This window comes from Symphalangus syndactylus, chromosome 22 (genome assembly GCF_028878055.3).
Source record: "Symphalangus syndactylus isolate Jambi chromosome 22, NHGRI_mSymSyn1-v2.1_pri, whole genome shotgun sequence".
Classification (NCBI taxonomy): domain Eukaryota; kingdom Metazoa; phylum Chordata; class Mammalia; order Primates; family Hylobatidae; genus Symphalangus; species Symphalangus syndactylus.
Window position 1 is genome coordinate 74,300,644 of NC_072444.2, and position 20,869 is coordinate 74,321,512.

General features: G+C 57.2%; 1 protein-coding gene across 1 annotated transcript; it reads left to right on the forward strand.

Annotated features, from left to right (window-relative positions):
* The first annotated feature begins 18,438 nt into the window (after positions 1 to 18,438).
* GRIFIN (galectin-related inter-fiber protein) lies at positions 18,439 to 19,791 on the forward strand. Its single transcript, XM_055261572.2, has 3 exons — positions 18,439 to 18,912; positions 19,005 to 19,164; positions 19,540 to 19,791. The coding sequence occupies exons 1-3, from the start codon at positions 18,800 to 18,802 to the stop codon at positions 19,789 to 19,791; spliced, it is 525 nt and encodes a 174-aa protein (XP_055117547.2). The 5' UTR covers positions 18,439 to 18,799.
* The last annotated feature ends 1,078 nt before the right edge of the window (positions 19,792 to 20,869 follow it).

A 20,869-nucleotide genomic window follows, 5' to 3' on the forward strand; every position in this document is an offset into this window, starting at 1 on the left:
GCCCCAAGAAGGGGAGGAGGTTCTGGGCCCAAGACAGGGTGGGGGTGGGGGCAGGGCTCATCTGCAGGATGAGGCCCAGAGAGGGGCTGGATGTCCTGGAGGAAAGCAAGGAAGGAGAGAGGGAGGGAGACACAGAGATGAAGAGACAGAGAATGCTGAGATAGAACAGAAACAGAGAGAGCAGGGGACAGAGACAGGGAGGGACAGAGACACTGGGAGAGAGACAGGGAGAGCTAGAGACAGGGAAGCATAGAGAAGAGGGAGTACAAGGGTGACCCAGGCCCCACCCTCTGATTCGGGGCCACAGTCCCCCCCCGCTCTGCCCCAGGCCTGCAGCCCCCCTGCTCTCCCAGCGGGGACGCTGAGGACGAGACTGCGATAAGCTCGGGCTGACTTGGCAGTCAGGACATGATGCTCCTCTTGGGGGCATTTTTTCCCCATCAAATCATCCTGGGCTTGGTCCAAGGCTCTCTCCCCAAGCCCTGGGGTGACAAACTCTCCCCGACAAGATGCCCTGTGGCCTTTGAGGGGCCTGAAAGGGGCCTTTCCCATAGCCTCTCCTGGAACCCAGAGCTCGTGCTGTGCCGAGCTCAAGCGGGGCAACAGGGAGCTCAAGGGCATCAGCGAGTCTGTGGGTTCATGCCCCCACTGTCCATTCAGGCAGTGAGTCCCTTCCATGGCCGCCTGTGGGCTGCACCTCTCTGTGCTGGGGCTGTGCCTTGGACAACACCAGGTCTGAGTTCACTCGGCAAACATCTACCAGCTCCAGAGACAGGGAAGGGCCAGTGATGGCCTCTGTCCTCCAAGAGCCCCTCTTAGGGCATGGTGGGTGCAGCCGATGAAGCTGTTTATCCATTGGGAGGTGGGCAGTAACTGAGGCCTCCAGGAAGAAGTATGGGGGAGACGAAGACTGACCAGAGGCGCTGACTCCAACCTGCAATATCTCCCCTCCACAGTCCCCATAACTCTCTGATCCTCCTCCCCTTAGTATCCTGTCCCACATGGACAGACAGACAGACAGCTAGGCATGTGAGTGGATGGGTAGATGGACAGAGGGGTAAATGGAAGGATGAATGGACAGAAGGACTGGTGGGTGGGTGGGTAAGTGGGTGGATGGATGGATGGATGGATGGATGGATGGCAGGCTGGCTGCCTGGCTGGACAGAAGGACTGATGTGTGGGTGGATGGATGGATGGATGGATGGATGGATGGATGGATGGATGGACAGAAGGACTGATGTGTGGATCGGTGGGTGGATGGATGGATGAATGGATGATGGATAGATGGATGGACAGAAGGACTGATGTGTGGGTGGATGGATGGACAGAAGGACTGATGTGTGGGTGGGTGAGTGGGTGAGTGGGTGGATGGATGGATGGATGAATGGATGGACAGAGGATTGATGGGTGGGTGAGTGGGTGGTTGAGTGGATGGATGAAGAGGAAAGTGCAGGTTGGGACAGCTGGATGGAGAGGTGGATGGTGGGTGGGTGGATGGATGGATGAATGGATGATGGATAGATGGATGGACAGAAGGACTGATGTGTGGGTGGATGATGGATGGATGGATGGATAGATGGATGGATAGATGGATGGATGGATGGATGGATGGATGGATGGATGGATGGACAGACAGAGGACTGATGGGTGGGTGAGTGGGTGGGTGGATGGATGAATGGATAGATGGATGGATGGATGGATGGAGGACTGATGGGTGAGTGGGTGGATGGATAGATGGATGGATGAATGGATGGATGGATGGATGGATGGATGGACAGAGGATTGATGGGTGGGTGAGTGGACGGGTGGATGGATGAAGAGGAAAGTGCAGGTTGGGACAGCTGGATGGAGAGGTGGATGGTGGGTGGGTAGACAGACAAAAGGATACATAGGTGGATGGAAAGATGGAAAGATGGATAAATGCCTGGCTGGCTGGCTGGATGGATGGATAAATAATGTATAGGTGACTGAATGGATGGTTGGTGAAATGAACGGATTAAATGAAATGGTGAAATGAATGGATGGTAGGTGAATGAATGAATGGTCGGTGAAATGAGTGGATGGATGAGCAGATGGACAGACATGTGGAAAGATGGAAAGATGGTATGGCAGGCAGAGTAATGCCCTTCCCAAGATGCCCACGTCCTAGTCCTGTGAATACGCTACCTTACACAGCAAAAAGGACACTGCAGGCTGGGTGCAGTGGTTCACGCCTGTTATCCTAGCACTTTGGGAGGCCAAGGCAGGTGGATCACCTGAGGTCAGGAGTTCGAGACCAGCTTGGCCAACATGGTGAAACCCTCTATCTACTAAAAATACAAAACTAGCCAGGCGTGGTGGCACATGCCTGTAATCCCAGCTACTCAGGAGGCTGAGGCAGGAGAATCGCTTGAACCCAGAAGGCAGAGGTTGCAATGAGCTGAGATCATCACATTGCACTCCAGCCTGAGTGACAAGAGTGAAACTCCAGCTCAAAAAGCAAAACAAAACTCTGCAAATGTGATTAAGTTAAGAATCTTAGGATGAGGAGATTATCCTGTATTATCAGGGTGGACCCAATATAATCAGAAAGGTCTTTATAAGTGAAAAAGGGAGGCAGAGAGGCAGAGAAAGAGAGGTGAGGATGGAAGCAGAAGTTGAGGCGATACCATTGCTGGCTTTGAAGATGGAGAAAAAGGCCACAAGCCAAGGAATGCAAGAGGCCTTGAGAAAGTGGAAAAGGCAAGGAAATCTCCAGGAGGAACCAGCCTTGCTGACACCTTGATTCTAAGGTAAGATTCATTTCTGACCCACGGAACTGTAAGGTAATACATTTGTGTTGTTTTAAGTCATCAAGTTTGTGGTAATTTATTACAACAGCGATCAGAAACTAATGCAGATGGATAAAACATGGATAAATGGATAGATGGATGGGTAGGTGGATGGATAGATGGATGGATGGTCAGAAAGATGGATGGATGGATGATCAGAGGGTAGATGGGTGGGTGGATGAGGGGATGGATGTCAGAAGGGTAGGTGGATTGAAGGATGGATGGATGGATGAATGGACAGATGGATGGGTGGATTTGTGGATGGGGTGGGTGGATAGACGGATGGATGGATGGATGGATGGATGGATGGATGGATGGATGGATAAATGAATAGACAGATGAATGGGTGGATAGGGATGGGTAGAAGAATGGATGGACGGATGGATGGATGGATGGATGGATGGATGGATGGATGGATGGATGTGTGAATGGATGAGTTGGTGGATGGATGGATGGATGGGTAGGTGGGTGGGTAGATGGATAGATGAGTAAGTGGATAGATGGGTGGATGGGTGAATGGATGGATGGATGGATGGATGAATGGATGGATGGATGGATGTGTAGGTGGGTGTGTAGATGGATGGATGAATGAGTGGATAGATGGGTGGATAGGTGAATGGATGGTTGGATGGATGGATGGATGAATGGATGGATGGATGGGGGATGGGTGGGTGGATAGTCAGAAGGATGGATGAGAGGAAGGATGGCTCCTAGCTCATTCCTTGAATTTATACTCAGATGAACCCTGGTGCCATATGCTGGATGGTGGGACCTCTGGCTAGATGGCTAAGCAAAGGTGCGGGTTTAGATACCCCAAACTTCCAAGCTAACTACAATCCCTACTACCAGTTAGACTACATGACACAGAACATAAGCATCAGGGCTGACTGAGATGGACATAGGTACATTCAGAAAACGTCTATGGTGGGACCTCATCCAGGCCCAGGGGGATCCCAGATGGCACTTGTTTGGAGGGTGGTTGGCGCTTAAGAGCAGCAGCAGAAAGGGAGGTCCTCAGCCCTGTCTCCTTCCTCCTTGCTGTAGTCGGAGTCCAGCCAACACCTGGGCACCAGGGGAAAGTGGCCTGCTGGGGGAGGAAGTCAAGCCTGGGGAGGCTGTGGACCCTGGGAGCTTCCTTGCCTACCCCCGCCCCACCTTCACTCCTGCACACAAAGGCACAGAGACACACGAATGCACACGCCTCGCCACGCTCTCACACGGATGCCACGTGGCAGCAGAAAGAGGAGACTCCACCCTGCTCAGCTTCTGACCTGTGACCTTGGCCATGTCGCTGGCCCTCCCTAAGTCTCTGTCTCCCCATTGTGGGTGGAGGGGCTGGGCCCAGGGGTGTGGGGGGCAGGAGGCTGAGGCTGGGTGTGGGCTGGGGCCATCCTGGCCCCTGCTCCTGTTTCGACCACCAGGCTTCCTCCCCCTGCCCCTCAGGGGAGGGACCGTAATTAACGTCTTCCTGTTCAGATCAGGAGTCCGTTTCCAAAAACATTTTTGGAAGGATTATTTTGCAAAGGAAGTGTTTCTGAAAGACTCTTGTGTCCCGTCCCGGCCCAGGGAAGTGGGAGCAGCAGTTGGAGCGGGGATAGCGGGTGGGTGGGGGTGGCCCCTGGTGGCCCTGGGGGCCAGGGTGAGTGGGCAGCCAGACTCCAGCCCCTGAGCCCCTCTTTGTGTCTGCTCTGCCCCCAGAGCGCAGGGTCCTGGGATGGTGGGTGGAGAGGGTGGAGACGGAGGGAAACAGGAAACGGGGGTGAAAGGGGGAGGAAGGGTCCCCGTTTCCTCACTGCCCACTAGCTCCATGCCCTCTGAGGACCTCTCGTTGCTAAATCCCCTCCCAGGCCTTGTGCCAGGACCTCTCACACCATTTTCCTTGGGCAGTCAGCACCCAGAACCCTCTGCCTGGCTCCCAGCCTGGCGCAGAAGCCCACCTTTCTTTCTTTCTTTTTTCTTTTTGAGATAGTCTCAGTCTGTCACCCAGCTTGGAGTGCAGTGGCACAATCTTGGCTCACTGCAGCCTCCCCCTCCAGGGTTCAAGCAATTCTCCTGCCTCAGCCTCCCAAGTAGCTGGGATTACAGGTGCCCGCCAACACGCCCGGCTAATTTTTGTGTTTTTAGTAGAGACGGGGTTTCACCATGTTGGCCAGGCTGGTCTCGAACTCCTGACCTCAGGTGATCCACCCACCTCAGCCTCCCAAAGTGCTGGGATTGCAGGCGTGAGCCACTGCACCCAGCCACAAGCCCACCTTTCTCCCACCCCTCCTCCAGGCCCTCTCCTGTCCCCTGAAGGTGGCCCTGGGCTCTGTCCTGGGCCCAGTGTCCTCTGGCTCATGGGGCAGGTGTCTTCTAGCACCACAGGCACCTGCCTGGGCCCAGCCTGCCCCTTCCCTGGTCAGCTGCGCCCTTGGATACTTCAAGCTCACACTGTCTTCTCTCTTTTTTCTTTGATCATGAGGCTCTCCTTTGAGACTCTCTCTTCTTCTTGAACTTGGCCCTCGCTCAAGTGTCCATATCCCATCTTATAGAAGGCCCTCCATCCACTACCTGAGTTATACACACACGGTTTTTCATTGCTTACATTTTCTATCCTGAAAAACACGTTGCAAAAAGTTATCACCGGGGAGCAATCAACGTGGGTCATTTAGCAGATGCCGAAGGTTTTCAGAAGGAAGTGCCTCTCTTTCCTGGGAGGGGTGAGCTGGGGGCACAGGAGGCCCTGCAGACCCCGCCCTGACACTGACCCATGCAGACTCCAGGCCAGCCTCTGGCCCCTGACCCCCAGCTCCAGCCCCCTGATCCGGCTGCCCACCTCCCTGCCTGCCAGACAGCCCCCTTCACAGCCAGTGGGCTCAGGCTGGCCCCAATCCCCTCTGAGCTTTGGTCCTTGTTAGTTTTTTTTGGTCCAGATTGTCATGGTTCTCTGTGGCCTCCCAACTCCCAGGGCACGGTGACCGATTCGTAAATGTTGTTTGAATACACGGAGGAGATGACTGCCTCGTGTAGAACTGGATAAAGCGTCTTGCATCAAAAACGCTTTCATCTCAGAAGAACACCCCCAGCTCCCAAGTTTCCAGGCTCCCCCTGGGCCTGGCCAGGCTCCCTGGGAGCTGCTTCTCCGCCTCAGTTTCCTCACCTTCCCCAGCTTTGGCATTGCCGGCCTTCCCGGCTCTCCCTTGCCCCCTGACCACCTCGGGCTGGGGAAACTCCGCAAGCTCCGCCCAGGGCCAGCCATGCTATGCTGAGGACATTTCCCAATGCCCTGGGGACCCAAGGAGGGGGTGGAACATTCTATCAGAGCCTGCTGGCCAGCTGAATTAGTGGTGACCAAGTGTGCAGGGCACGGGGGAAGAGTGCCTAGCCAGGCTGCGCCCTCGCCTGACAGCCATGCTGTGGTTCCTCAGACAAACTCCCCCGTCTCTCTGAGCCTCAGCGTCTCCTCTGGGAAAACAGGGGCACTGGGAGATGGGCCCTCTGTGGGGCCCAACCTGGTCAGACAGGGCTCCTGGGATTCTGGACACTGTGGGGGCCCCATCCCTGCCGCGGCTCATCCCTCTGACCCCGGCTTGGGGACACTGTCTGCTTTCTCTCTGCAGGGCCTCCTGGCTGGCGGTGGGGGGAAGGAGAGCATCCGGCAGAGGCACTCTCTGAAGGGAGTACTGGCAACCTGTACTCACTGGGGTGTCCCTCTCCCCTCCTTCCCCCAGACTCTGTTTCTCCAGGTGAGGAGACCTGTCTCCACATCCCTTGTTTTCTTCTGGCCCTCTCTGTGTGCCCCCCTCTGTCCGTCCATTTCCAGGCCCACCCTCCCCAGGGCTTGGCAGTGCTCCCAGCTCTGGGCTGGGCTCCTCCACCCTCCACAGCTGTCCTGGAGCTGGTGTGAAGTTATTTTGGGAGCTGACGGCTCCCCTGGGTCTTTTCCCCACAGGCTTGGCAGGAGCATGAGTTCGAGGCCAGCCCAGCTGCATATGTCTCTGCAGGAGCTGGTGTGGAGAAGCTGGGCCCTGACTTCCCAGTCCCAGGTGGGGCAGGGGTTTCCGGCTGTGTGGGCCACGGTCTGCCCCATGAGGATTAGGGGTGGGAGCAGACCCCAACTGGCTCCTCCCCACGACACTCCCCCGGCCTGGGCATCTGGGTCCTGCCTTTCGGGGGATGCTGCAGGGCCCCACAGAGTCCAGCCGCAGCCTGTCTCTCTCATGGCCTCGGACCCACCCCACGATGTCCCTCACCCCATCCTCTCTGCACCCCCTGCTCCAGCCATATGGATCTCCTTCCTGCTCCTTAAGCACCCCCACCCCACCGTGCTTTGTCCCTGGGCCGGCATTCCTCCTCCAGGGTCCTGTCCTGGGTCATCCTCAAGAGCCCAAGAGCCTCCCACTCTCACCCCACATCCTGCCCCAGCTCTCCCTCCGTCCCTCCCCCGCCATCATCTTCATCCTGCACCGTCTGATAGAAACATGACACAAGGTCAGGCACGGTGGCTTACGCCTGTAACCCCAGCACTTTGGGAGGCTGAGGCGGGTGGATCACCTGAGGTCAGGAGTTCGAGACCAGCCTGGCCAACATGATGAAACGCTGTCTCTACTAAAAATACAAAAATTAGCCAGTTGTGGTGGCGGGCACCTGTAATCCCAGCTACTCGAGAGGCTGAGGCAGAAAAATCGCTTGAACCTGGGAGGTGGAGGTTGCAGTGAGCCGAGATCTCGTCATTGCACTCCAGCCTGGATGACAGACCACGACTCTGTCTCAAAAAAAAAAAAGAAGAAAGAAAGAAAGAAAGAAGAAGAAAGAAAGAAAGAAAGAAAGAAAGAAAGAAAGAGAAGAAAGAAGAAAGAAAGAAAGAAAGAAAGAAAGAAAGAAAGAAAGAAAGAAAGAAAGAAAGAAGGAGAAAGAAAGAAAAAGAAAGAAAAGAAAGAAAGAAATATGACTCAGCCTGGCATGGTGGCTCATGCCTGTAATCCCAGCACTTTGGGAGGCCGAGGCGGGTGGATCACTTGAGGTCAGGAATTTGAGATCAGCCTGGCCAACATGGCAAAACCCTGTCTCTACTAAAAATACATGGTGGCACGGGCCTGTAATCCCAGCTACTCGGGAAGCTGAGGCAGGAGAATTGCTGGAACCCAGGAGGCGGAGGTTGCAGTGAGCCAAGATCGTGCCACTGCAATCCAGCCTGGACGACAGAGCAAGATTCTGTCTCAAAAAAAAAAAAAAAAGTATGACACAAGCCACAGTTGCCATTTTAGATTTTCAAGTGGCCACATAAAAGACATTATTTTTTTGCCAGACATGGTGGCTCGTGCCTATAATCCCAGCACTTTAGGAGGTCATGGGTGAGGATTACTTAAGGCCAGGAGTTTGAGACCAGCCTGGGCAACATAGTGAGATCTCCGTCTCTACAATCAATCAGTCAGTCACTCAGCCAGGCATGGTGGCATGTGCCTGTAGCCCCAGCTACTCAGGAGGCTGAGGCAGGAGGATCACCTGAGTCCAGGAGGTAGAGGTTTCAGTGAGCCATGATCATGCCACTGCACTCCAGCCTGGGTGACACAGTGAGACCTTGTCTCTAAAAGAAAAATTAAAATTAAAGCAGTTATAATTATTTTTTTTTTGAGACGGAATTTCGCTCTTGTTGCCCAGGCTGGAATGCAGAGGCATGATCTCGGCTCACTGCAACCTCTGCCTCCTGGGTTTAAGTGATTCTCCTGCCTCAGCCTCCCAAGTAGCTGGGATTACAGGTGCCCGCCGGCATACCTGGCTAATTTTTGTATTTTTAGTAGAGACGGGGTTTCACCATGTTGGCCAGGCTGGTCTCGAACTCCTGACCTCAGGTAATCCACCCACCTTGGCCTCCCAAAGTGCTGTGTGGCATGAACCACCACGCCTGGCCCTGTAATTACTTTTAATAAGATATTTTGGCTGAGCGGGGTGGCTCACACCTGTAATCCCAGCACTTTGGGAGGCCGAGGCGGGTGGATCACGAGGTCAGGAGTTTGAGACCAGCCTGGCCAAGGTAGTGAAACCCGTCTCTACTAAAAATACAAAAAAAAATTAGCCGGGCATGGTGGCGGGCGCCTGTAATCCCAGTTACGGGGAGGCTGAGGTGAGAATTGCTTGAACCCAGGAGGCAGAGGTGCAGTGAGCCAAGATCATGCCACTGCACTCCAGCCTGGGCAACAGAGGAAAACTCCATCTCAAAAAAAAAAAAAAAAAGAAAGAAAAAAGATATTTAACCCAATTATGTCAAAACTATTATTCTTTTAACACGTAATCAATACGAAAATTACTATTATCATTTTTTTTTTTGAGATCGGAACTCACTCCTGTCACCCAGGCTGAAGTGCAGTGGCCCCATCACAGCTCACTGCAGCCTCAACTTCCCGGGCTAAAGCGATCCTCCCGCCTCAGCCTCCTGAGTAGCTGGGACTACAGGCATGCACCACCAAATCTGGCTAATTTTCTGTATCGTTTGTAGAGATGAGGTTTTGTCACGTTGCCCAAGCTGGTTTCAAACTCCTGGGCTCAAGCGATCTGCCTGCCCACCTTGGCCTCCAAAAGTGTTGGGATTACAGGCATGAGCCACCTCGCTGGCCCCAGTATAAGACTTATTACCCAGAAATTTTACATTTTTTGAACTGTTTTCAAATTCCAGTGTGTGAGTGTGTGTGTGTGTGTATGTGTGTGTGAGTGTGGTGTGTGTGTGTGTGTGTGAGAGCATGTGTGTGAGAGTGTGAATGTGTGTGAGTGTGTGTGTGTGTGAGTGTGAATGTGTGTGAGTGTGTGTGTGTGAGTGTGTGTGTTTGAGGCAAGGTCTCACTCTGTCGCCCGGGCTGGAGTGCAGTGGTGCAATCATGGCTCACTGCAGTCTCAAACTCCTGGGCTCAAGCAATCCTGCCTCAGCACCCCCAAGTAGCTGGGACTGCAGGTGCGTATCCCCATGCCTGGCTAAGTTTTTAATTTTTTTTTTATAGAGACGAGGTCTCCTTATGTTGCCCAGGGTGGTCTCGAACTCCTGGGCTCAAGCAGTCATCCCGCCTCGGCCTCCCAAAGTGCTAGGATTTCAGGCGTGAGCCATTGCGCCCGGGTGCTGGGCCTCAGGGTGTTTTGATGCTCACGTCTGAATTCAGACGTTCCAGGTGCTTCATGTCTACGTGCGGGCAGTGGCTGTTGGATAGGACGGCACAGCTCTATGCCGTTGTCCTGTTGTACTTTTTTCCTGGCACCTATCACCATCCAGAATATCCTGTTTATTGGTTGAGGTATTTATCATCTGTCTCTCCCACAGCAATATCAGTTCTGTGAATGCAGAGAGCTGTCTGGTTCACCACTGCATCCCGGTACCCACACGCCACCCAGTAGGCTCTCTCTCTCTCTCTCTCTCTCTCTCTGGAAATGTCTATGGATGAGGAGTAAGGGCTGCATGGGTCCGGCTCTCCTCCCCTCACCCCAGTTCCACCCTTTCAGCTACTCAGGAGGCTGAGGCAGAAGGATCTCTTGAGGCCAGGAATTTGACCCCAGCCGGAGCAACATAGACTCCACACAAAAAAATAAAATAAAATAGAGAATTACCTAGGCACAGTAGTGTGCACCTGCAGTCCCAAGTACTTGGGAGGCTGAGGTGGGAGGCTCGCATGAGCCCAGGAGTCTGCAGCTGCACTGAGCTGTGATCATGCCACCGTATTCCAGCCTGGGCAACAGAAGGAAAACCTGTCTCTGAAAGAAAAAAAAAAATTAAGCAGGTGTAACTACTTTTAACGATATATTTTATTTAACCCAATATGTTAAAATCCTTATCCTTTTAACATGTAATCAATATAAAAATCAATGAGATATTTCATTTTTTTTTTTTTTGTACTAAAAGTTTTCAAAAGTTGGTACAAAAAAAACCTAGTACTCTGTGGCCACAGGTTACAGAGCAGCCTGCCGCAGTTCAAGCTGGGGAGGTCTGTAGACAGGGAGGCTTGAACCCATGCCTGCTTGACCTGTGTCCCCTCTGGCCTCCCCAGGTCTGAAGCTGGTGCTGGGGGAGAGGGATCCTGCGGCCCTGCAGACTCCAGCATCCCCCTCTCAGGCCATCTCCAGGATCCCCCAGCCATTTCTCATCTAATTGGATTCCCAGCTCTTCCTTCCTCAATTCCAGGTCACTGCTGTGTTTGTTTATAAACCTGGTGCAGACTGCATCCCTGGAGCCTAGTACCCATCTGTAGAAATCATCACGATCTCCCTCCAGGCCAGATGTCAGCTGGGCTGCTCCACCCCACTCCACCCCGTCCTGCTCAGCTGGCTCCCATTGGCTTTTATTTATTTATTTATTTATTTATTTATTTATTTATTTAGAGATGGAGCTTCACTCTGTTGCCCAGGCTGGAGTGCAGTGGTGTGATCTCGGCTCACTGCAACCTCCGCCTCGCAGGTTCAAGCAATTCTCCTGCCTCAGCATCCCGAGTAGCTGGGATTACAGGCATGCACCATCACTTCTGGCTAATTTTTGTATCTTTAGTAGAGACCAGGTTTCGCCAAGTTGGCCAGGCTGGTCTCAAACTCCTGACCTCAAGTGATTCACCTGCCTTGGCCTCCCAAAGTTCTGGGATTACAGGCGTGAGCCACCTTGCCTGGCCCCCATTGGCACCTGGCCAATAGTCCCAGTGTCCAGCCAGCCCTTTCTGATTGGCCTGTCTGGGGTAGTTGAGCTTCCTCAAAGATGGCTGCCATGTTGAATTCACTCATTGTTGGTACTGGCTCAAGGCCCAAGGAGTTTTCGCAGCACAGCAAGGTCCCAGCCCCCATGTGTTCTAGATCTCACCCTCACTACTCCACTCCCTGTTCCCCTCATTCAGAATCATTAGGGAGCCCTCCCCTCAGCCCAGTCCCCCGCCCCAAGCAGCACCACAATTTACAAGAGTTTTTGGAGTCTCTCAGGCACATCCTTTTGATCTGGCTCCCTACTGACCCCTGGAGGTTGTTCACAGCAATGACTCACCCTAGAAACATGCAGAGTGGCCTCAGTTTCTCCATCAATAAAATGGGAACAAAAGCCCTCATCTATCAGGGATGGGAATAGATGTGAACTTGCTTTGAGGACTGTACAGTGAGGGGCCATTGCTAACGACTGCTGAGCACAGCTGTGGAGGCTGAGAAAATGAGGGAGGCAAGCTAGAGGAGGCTCCTCCTGCCCTCGCAAATCCCGGCCCTTCCTCTGCAGGGTAGCAGTGAAGATCACCAGCACAGCCAGTGACTGGCTGCGTGAACCTGGGCCAGGCAGAGCGCCCCTTTGAGCCTCAGTTGCCACATCTATAAAATAGGTAGTAAAATAAAATGGGGGTGCCATGGCCCCCTCCCAGGGTGGTCATGAGCACTCTGGGTGAAGGTCCCAGCCTGGTGCAGGTGTCTGGTAAATGTGGGCTTTGTCCTTTCCTGAGGGAGCCCCTGTCTGGGCATTAGCCTCCATGTGCTGTCCCAGGCTCCAGGCCAGACAGGGAGGGACAATGCCCCAGCCCCTCACCCACACAGTGGGCATCTCAGCAGCCCTGAGTTCTGTAGCTCTCACCCTTCATGTCCCTCCTTTGGGACAAGGCCAGCCTTGCTTCTGTCCCCAGCCCAGGAGACAACCTTCATTAGAGCACTGAGTACAGAGCAACGTTCATTATCCCACTTGGAGAAACTGAGGCCCAGGGAGGGGCAAGGACTCTCTCAAGACCCCTCACCTGGCCAGGCGCAGTGGCTCACACCTGTAATCCCAGCACTTTGGGAGGCCAAGGCGGGCGGATCACCTGAGGTCAGGAGTTGGAGACCAGCCTGAACAATATGGTGAAACCCTATCTCTACCAAAAATACAAAAATTAGCCAGGCATGGTACCATGTGCCTGTAGCCCCAGCTACATGAGAGGATGAGGCAGGAGAATCACTTGAACTCAGGAGGTGGAGGTTGCGGTGAGCCAAGATCGTGCCACTGCACTCCAGCCTGGGCGACAGAGCAAGACTCCATCTCAAATAAAATAAAATAAAATAAAATAAAATAAAATATAAAATAAAATAAAATAAAATATAAAATAAAATAACCCTTCGCCTGTTGGCAGCTGGGCCTGCTTTGATTTTCGGGGGATGTGGGGGTAAAGGTGCGGAGGAAGCAGGGAAGTCCCAGGGAGGTGTGCCTGGCTAAGACCCTGCAGGAGGGAGGCCAAGCCAAGAGGGAGCCAGGTGACATCCAAGGTCCTTGGGGCCGTATGCTCGCCTGCCCATGCCAGGGAAAGGGAGTGGCATCAGAACGGGCAGCCTCTGGTTGGTGCTGGCTCCAGCCAAATCTTATCAGCCCTCAAAATGCCCCCGAGTGGGCAGATTATCTGTGTAATAAGAGACTCAAGTTTGGCACACACCGGCCGCAGACAATGGCCGGGCGCTAGGTGGGCAACTGGTCCAGGAACAATGCTGGACCACTGAGGGTTAATCAGGGAGCCAGGAAGGGCCAGCCCCCAGCCAGGCAGCAGAGATTGGGGTGGGGACGTGTCTTCTCCATCCCCATCCTGGTTCTTCACTCTTCCCAACTCTTCTCACTCCAGGGCCTTTGCACGGGACATTCCCTTTGCCAGAAAGACCCTTCCCTTCTCTCTTCCAGATTCAGTGCCAATGTCACCTCCTCCAGGAAGTCTTCCCTGACTGCCCATATCAAGGCCAGGTCCCCCCAGCATACAAGACTCTCACTTCCCATCTTTTCCCTTTCAGAGCATTTATCATAGTATTAATAGTAATTAAATAACGGCATGCTGGATTTTGCCATTTAGTGTCTGCCCCCTCCCCCAGACACCAGAAGCTCTGTGAGGACAAGGACTGTATCCATCTCTCCGTCTTGTTTACTACCACACAGGACTTGCCACCTAGCAAGTGCTCAACAAATATTTGCAGAATAACAGAATGGCCAGCTGGTTTTCTCCCCCATCAAGGCTGTGAGGCAGCTGGCCCACCTCCCAGAGCCAAGCACCCAGTGAAGCACATCTCGGGGGTTCAGCTATGGGTGGGATGAGCTGGGGCTCCCTGGCTTCCTTCTGGCACCTGGGGGGCCTTCACCTGCCCTGAATCAGGGATGGCAGCATCACGACACTGCCCAGGCACCTACTGTGTGCCACGCAGGAGGGCGGGAGGTGGAGGATCGGGGGTCCCACATGGGTTAGGTGCAGACCTGTTCCTCTCCTACAGCCTCTCAGGGTCCTAGGCAGCCCTGGGCGCACTGCAGGGCCTCAATTAATGGTTTGGATGGAAAGTGCCCTCCGTTCTGAGGGAGGCAGAGAGGGACCCAGGAAGGTTCTACGAGATGGACCGTGGAGAGAAAGCACTTGAGACAGGCAAGTTGATGGGACAGGCGGTGGCTGGGGACAGCTGTGAGAGAATTTAGAAGGGACAGGTGAGGGAGTATCGGGGAGTGACGGACCCCACCACCCCTCTGCAGAGCTCCGGGGTCCTCGTCAGCCTGGGATCAGCGCTCCCCAGTCACAGCCAACCCCAGCCTTTAACGGGACCCATGGCCAAGTTCCACAGGGTTCTCGGAGCAAGTGCTGGGGCCAGAGCTCTGGTGCCCACCCTGCTATTGCTGGCTCCCAGCAAGCCCCTCACCTCCTGGGCGGGCCTCAGTTTCCCCATTCGCGTAATGAGGACTTGGTGCTTTTCGGCTGCCCTGGCCCTCTCCATGTGCGGCTTGCCTCCCTCCTGACCCAAGGTTGTACTTGCACCGCGGCCTGACAGGGCGAGGAGCTGGCCCTCCTTGAGGCAGAGCTGGCTGCGGCCATCCGTCCTGGGGTCGGCTCTTGTTCCAGTCTGGCAGGAGCTGCCCGCGCCTCCTCCAGCGGGGGCTGAGAATTTCCGTGCTGACCTCACCATCTGGACGAGCGGTTCCAGATGTGGCCGGGGGCGGGGAGGGGGTTCCTGGGAAGGTCCTGGAAGCTTCAGAGGGTACTGAGGCTGAGAAGACAGCCAGCCTAGCCTGAGACTTCCCTCGAGCCAGGGCCCCTGGAATCACCCACGTTCGGCCCAGACTGGGTGCTCGGTGCTGGCTGGAGTGTGGGACAGGAGAGGAGGAGGGCAGAGGCCGAGGGCAGCACCCAACGGGGAGTCCAGAGGCTGCATTTGCATCTGGCTCTGCTGCTTCCTCGCTGTGGGGCCACGGGGTGACTTCTTCATCCAAACCTCAGTTTCCTCATCACTCAAATGGGTACATTGACACCTGACTCCAGGAATTCCACGGAAGCTCTGCCAGGCTCCCGGAAAGATGAGGCCATCCTTGTTAAATGGTCCCTGGGAAGCTTGTGCCAGGAGGCTCTGGGGACACTGAGGCGTGTCAGACCCTGCCTGGTGCCCAGCGTGGCTGGTCCCCCTCCAGCACAGTCCGGCCTCTCACTCCTGGTCCCACTATACTGCTCTTGCTCCTGCTGTTCCTGCTCCCTGGGGCACCCTTCCTTACCACCTTCTAACTCTCACTCATTCTTCAAGATCCATTTCAGGTGCCTCCTCCTCCAGGAAGCCAACCCTGATAGCCCCATATCCCAGCCTGGTGAGGGGCTCTGTTTCCAGGGGACAGTCTAGCATGGTTTTTAGGTGCACAGACTCTGGGACAGGCTGCTGGGTTCACATCCTGGCTTTGTGACTCCCTTGCCGTTGTGACCTTGGGCAAGCCCCTTAACTTCTCGGTGCTCTTGTAGCCTCTCTCAAGGGGAAAAACAGAATCACCCGTAACACGTGTGAACAACTCAGCCTGCCACCTGGTACGGCATGAACTCTCAGTAGACGAAGTTGGTTGTTATGGGATGGGCAGGATTTCTCCCCCACATCCCTTAGTGCCAGCTCCATGCTGGGCACCGCCTCGCGATAGAGGCTCAGGACTGAGAACGGGCTTCGGAGTCCAGGCCCCCTCCTGGTGAAGTTCCTCGCTCAGCCGGATGGAGACGGGAGCCTGTGAAGGTCAATAGCCCGGGGCAAACCGCGCATCCGGGTGGGCGTGTGGGACAGGAGGAGGACAGGTCTGTTTGCTCCTGGGCCCCAAGCCACAGCACCCAGTGGCTGGTACCCAGCCAGCAACTCAGCGCAGGGACTGCCCGCTGTGCCACCCCGACCCCTGAGGCCGGCCAGCGGGGAGTGGGCCGGGGTTGGACCCGCACTCCCTGGAGTCAGGGTTGAGCACGGGCTGTGCCTGCAGAGCTTGGGGTCTCTCTCTGTCCCCCACCCGGTTCTGACTTCTGGGCCCCTGGTTGTCCAGGTTGCCGAGATCTTTGGCGGCTCCTGGCTCCCACCCCAGGTGGGAGAGGCTCTGAAGCCACAGTAAACGGGGTGAGGTCACAAGTCGACACACAGGCCAAGTACACGTGTCACCATGGGGACGAGGGCCAGCCTGCTTCTCCCTGGGTGTTAGGAGGCACGCAGCTTTCTGAGAACTGTGGGTGCCTGGACTGGGCTCACACAGCCCTTTTGGCCTCAAAGCCTGCTGAGCTTCCTGTAACACAAGCCCACTGCCCGGATGGCGAGGTTGAGGCTCAGAGAGGGGTGGGCCTGGCAGAAGCAGGGATCTCAGGCCCCCCTCATCCCAGGCAGCGGCACACAGGCCTTCTGTCCGGCAAGTCTGGGGCTCAAGTCCCACCCACAGGGCCCCTGATGTCTGGGACTCTAGGCAGCTCCTGAGACCCAGGCCCCCTACCGGTGCCCCTACAGACCCCAAAGCGAGGGGACGACGGCTGGGCTCCTGTGTCCAGGGTTGTGGCTGCCTGGGCCACCCTCCCCTGCCAGGACCCAGGCATGGACAGCAGATGGCATAGCTGCACTGCTGTGCCCAGCGGATGGTGGGGGAGACTGAGGCTCAGAGGCCACGAGCGCCAGGTTGTCAGCTGGTGGGAAGCCTGTTCCAGCACCCTGACTCCATGCTCTGCACAGCCCTGGCCCTGGGTCCTGTACCCAGAGTCCTGCTCTGTGTCCTCACTCCGCAGCTGAAACCAGGGCTGTCCCTGGGGCTGGGGGCAAGACAGGGAGGGGGAGGCAGAACTGGCTGCCCTTCCTGCTGTGGTGAGGGCTTCCCTCTCTGTGCTCCTCTGGGGGAGGCAGGTAGGAGGGACCTGCAGCTTGCTGGGCCCCAGGACAGCCAGTCAGGATGGGGACGTGGATGTGGCCGGGGCGGGCAGGCAGGCTCATCCTCTGCTGCTGAGGGCTGCCCCCTGCAGGGCCACAGCCAGCCCTGCTAGGAGCCGGGCAGGAGAGACGGGCTCCACAGCCGCAGGCTCCAGACTGCTCTGCACCACCCAGGGGGCTGGCGGACAGTCATGACCACCTTGAGGCCCCTCCCGGCCTCAGCAGTCCCACCCTCCTACCAGGACGTCCGGGCACAGGCCCCAGAGGCAGCACCCATGGAGAGGTCAGGCAGGACCCAGGTCAGCCCTGCCAGGGCTTGGAGAGAATGGCTGGAAGGGACCCCGGCGGATGCGGGAGTGGAGGGCCCACTCGAACACAGGGACAGGGTGGGAGGAGACATGAGAATGGAGAATCCTGGCGGGGGCATCCTGGGGGCCAGGCCTCTTCAGACACACAGGCAGGGACACAGCAAACCTCCCTGTCACCCAGAGTCTCTGGAACTCACACCCCATGCCTCGAACACTCACGGGCTCACAAAATTGTCCAGCCTGCAGCCAGGATACACACCCATGAGATCACTGCACACGCACTGCACATGGCTGCACATGCACTGCACACTTGCTGCACACTCACTGCACACACACTGTATACACACTGCATGCAGCTGCACATGGCTGCACACGCACTGCACACGGCTGCACACGCACTGCACACAGCTGCACACATACCCACTTGCAGCAGCCCTAGGGCTCCGTGCTCCCTCCAGGTCCACTTCGGGCCGGCTCCCGTCCTCCCGTCCTCGGAGGCCCCAAAGCTGCCCGACAGCCTGAGACTCTCTCTGCTCACCTCCCTTCCTCCTTAAGGGCCCAGCTGGTCCCTCCCATGCTCAGCCTGAGGTGGGGAGGCATCCTGGGTGTGGGAAAAGCCCTCCCCTCGCCTGCCAGAGCCTGGAATGCGCTGACCAGCGCCGGCCTAATCCTTGCTGTATGCCCCATGGGGTGGCTGAGCCAGTGGCGGCAGGCAGCTGGGGCCAGGGTGGGCTGGAGGACAGGGCCTGCAGCACCAGGTAGTCAGACGGGACCCCGGAAGCCAGGGCAGGGGTCGGCAGCCAAGCCTCCCTTCCTAAGCCTGCCCTTGGCCGGATGGGAGGGTTCGAGTCCCTAGAGGGACCCGTGATCCCGGAGGAAGAGCTGGGCCGGGGTCCCTGCCTGGACCTTGCCGTCCCTGTGAGAAAGGAGTGGCTGCTTTCCTGGATCCTGAAGGAGTGAAGTGGGTGACAGTCAGGTAGGAAAGGGCTTGGGGAAGCAGGGGCAGGTGACCCCGTCTCTCTTGTGCCTGCACAGAGAACCAGCTGGAAGGGAGAGGCCCGAGGGTTAGGGAGATATGGGCTGGGAAGGGCCCAGAGACCTTGTCAAGCCACCCAGGGGTGGGGCCCAGCACTCCCCACCCCCAGCCCCCCTGGCGCTCCCTGCTCCTGGTCCCCCTTCTATATCCCCAGGCTCCCCGCGCCCTCCCACAGTGGCTGGGAGCAGATGGCAGTACAGGTGGGTGAGACCCTGGACCTGGAGAAGGAGAACGGGGCAGGGCTGGGGGCTCCCTGAGCCACCCGTGCTCTCTGTCCACAGAGATGGGGTGTGGGCTCTGGCCTCTCATCAGATCTCAGGGCTGAGAGGGCGTCAGGGTGAAGGTCCCCCCAGAGCTGGCCTGCTGGGCAGGCCTGTCCCTCCCACCCCAGCTCTGGTCGCCCTGTCACAAAGACACCAGAGGAACAGAGCCTTAGCCTATGTCTGGCACTGGGTTGGGGGCAGGCTGGGTGGGCAGGGACCTTCCTGGACAGATGGAACACGTGGAGTGGGGGTGGGGGGTGGGAGGGAGGAGGCTGCAGCCCCATGAGGCTGGTCCCCCTGTCTCTTCCACTCAGTTTGAAGCCTTCTGTGCGGGGGGGCCTGGCCCCTGGCTGGAACCTGCTGGTCCAGGGACATGCTGACTCTGGAGAGGACAGGTCAGCGGCACCGCCCTCCCCTCCCTGGGCCTTGGGCTGGGTGGCCGGCCCCTGCTGTTTGCAGCTTGTGACCTGCACCACGTCCACCCCAGGTTCGAGACTAACTTCTTGTTGGTGACGGGGGACATTGCCTTCCACGTCAAGCCCCAGTTCTCCAGCGCCACCATGGTGGGCAATGCCTTCCAGGATGGCCGCTGGGGCCCGGAGGAGGTGTCTAGCATCTTTCCGCTGGCCCCGGGGGAGCCCTTTGAGGTGACAGGGGCCTGGGTCGGGCCTGGGCTAAGCAGGGGAGGCCTGTGGGGGAAGAGGGAGCCAGTGGGCAGGGGGTTCACGGTGGACGCTTACAGGTCAGTGGGCCAGGGCAGGGTCTGGGTGGGCCTCCCTGGCCTGTTTCCCTATGTGTGCAGTGGGTACCCACCACCCTGGCTACCAGCCACCCCGGCTACCAGCCACCCCATCTTGGGAGAAAGGAGGGGACTTCGGGCTGGGGCTCCAAGCCAAGGGACCCCCAGTGCCTGCCAGGCTGTGCTTCCTGGAGACGGCCAGCAGGCACATCCCTGTTAGAAGCAGGACCAGACCCCAGGCCCTGGGGGCGGGCACTGAGGTCACTGGCCCCGACCTGCCCAGATAGAGGTCAGCTCAGACGCGGAGCACTTCCACGCCTACGCCCCGGAGCCCAAGGTGCTGCAGTTCCCAGGCTGCCAGAGGCCGCTGGGCGCCATCACCAGGGTGCACGTGCTGAGTGACCACCGCCTGGCCCAGGTGGAGCTGGCCAAGAGGGGCCTGAGCTGGGGGTACGGTCCCTGCCTCCACCCCAGGCCCCTGCCCATTCCCGCCCCACACTGCCCATCCCAGCAGAGACTTTGCTCCTCACCCTGATCTGGGGACCCTCCTCTGCCTGGGGAGGGGCTGTCTGCCTGGTGTCCCACCCTGCTCCTCTTACTGCCAGCCCTGCACATCCGGCCATGGGAGCAGGGCCATGGTCTACCTCCCACCCTGGTCTGTGCATGGGCAGGGCAGCTAAGGGCCTGCCTTGGATGTTTGCAGGGACCAGGGCTACTGAGCAGCACCTGCAGCCCCACGAGCCAGCCTCGGCTTGTCCCATGTCCAGGGTACCTGGAGCCCCACCCTGGGGCAGCTGGGCGAGGGGATCTGTGGTCCTGTGTGCTCCCCGCAGCTCCACCTTCAATAAACTCTGAGAAGGCTGCAGGCGTTCGGCTGCTAGGGGGTGGCTGGGGGAGGCTCAGGTGGGGCCGGCGCTATGCAGCCCTGGAAGCTGGGGGCTGGGGGACCCTGAGACCGACACCTCAGAGACGACCCAACCCCCTCACTTTGTCCCCAGGACGCTGAAGCTCTCGCATAGGGGCATAGGGCCGGGATGGACTGGGGAGGGGTGTTGGATGGCATCCGATGTGGGGAGGGCACCTGCCATGGGCCAGAAGTTCCCAGCAGGGCCCAGGGGACTGAAAGGCAGGGGCAGGCATGGCGTGGGCTGGTCCCCACCCAGGACCACCAGGCTCAGGCTCTTGTCACAGCTCAGCCCTGGTGGGGAGGGTCAGCCTTGGGAGACTCATGTCATGCCTGGTCCAAGCTATCTCCTCAGAGGCCCCAAGGCTTCCTTCTCCCCCTACTTCCTTCAGGGGCCTTTCCCGTTTCTCCTATCCCACCTGGAGGGAGACGTGCGCCTGTCCCAGCAGCCTCCTGTGTGTGTGGTGGTGAGAGCCAGGCTGGTGTGTGGTGGGGGCAGGAAGCCCCCGGAGGCCTCATACGGGGACATGAGCACTGTGGGAAGAGTCCCCCAGGCCGGCCCTTCCTGGCTGCGTGACCGTCCACAAATCTCCCCAACCAGCCTCAGGTTCCACATCTATACAATGGGAGTTGTACCTTCTGCCTCGTGTCTGCGAAGGACTCAGCCTTCCGATGACCCAGCCCAAGAGCCCCGGGGTGGGAGGGTGAC

What these genes read in the sequence shown, in the direction of transcription:
- GRIFIN (XM_055261572.2), top strand. Translation starts at nt 18,800, where the DNA reads ATGAGGCTGGTCCCCCTGTCTCTTCCACTCAGTTTGAAGCCTTCTGTG. An exon ending in GCTGACTCTGGAGAGGACAG is followed by an intron (nt 18,913 to 19,004) that starts GTCAGCGGCACC and finishes CGTCCACCCCAG; the next exon opens with GTTCGAGACTAACTTCTTGT. An exon ending in CCCCGGGGGAGCCCTTTGAG is followed by an intron (nt 19,165 to 19,539) that starts GTGACAGGGGCC and finishes CGACCTGCCCAG; the next exon opens with ATAGAGGTCAGCTCAGACGC.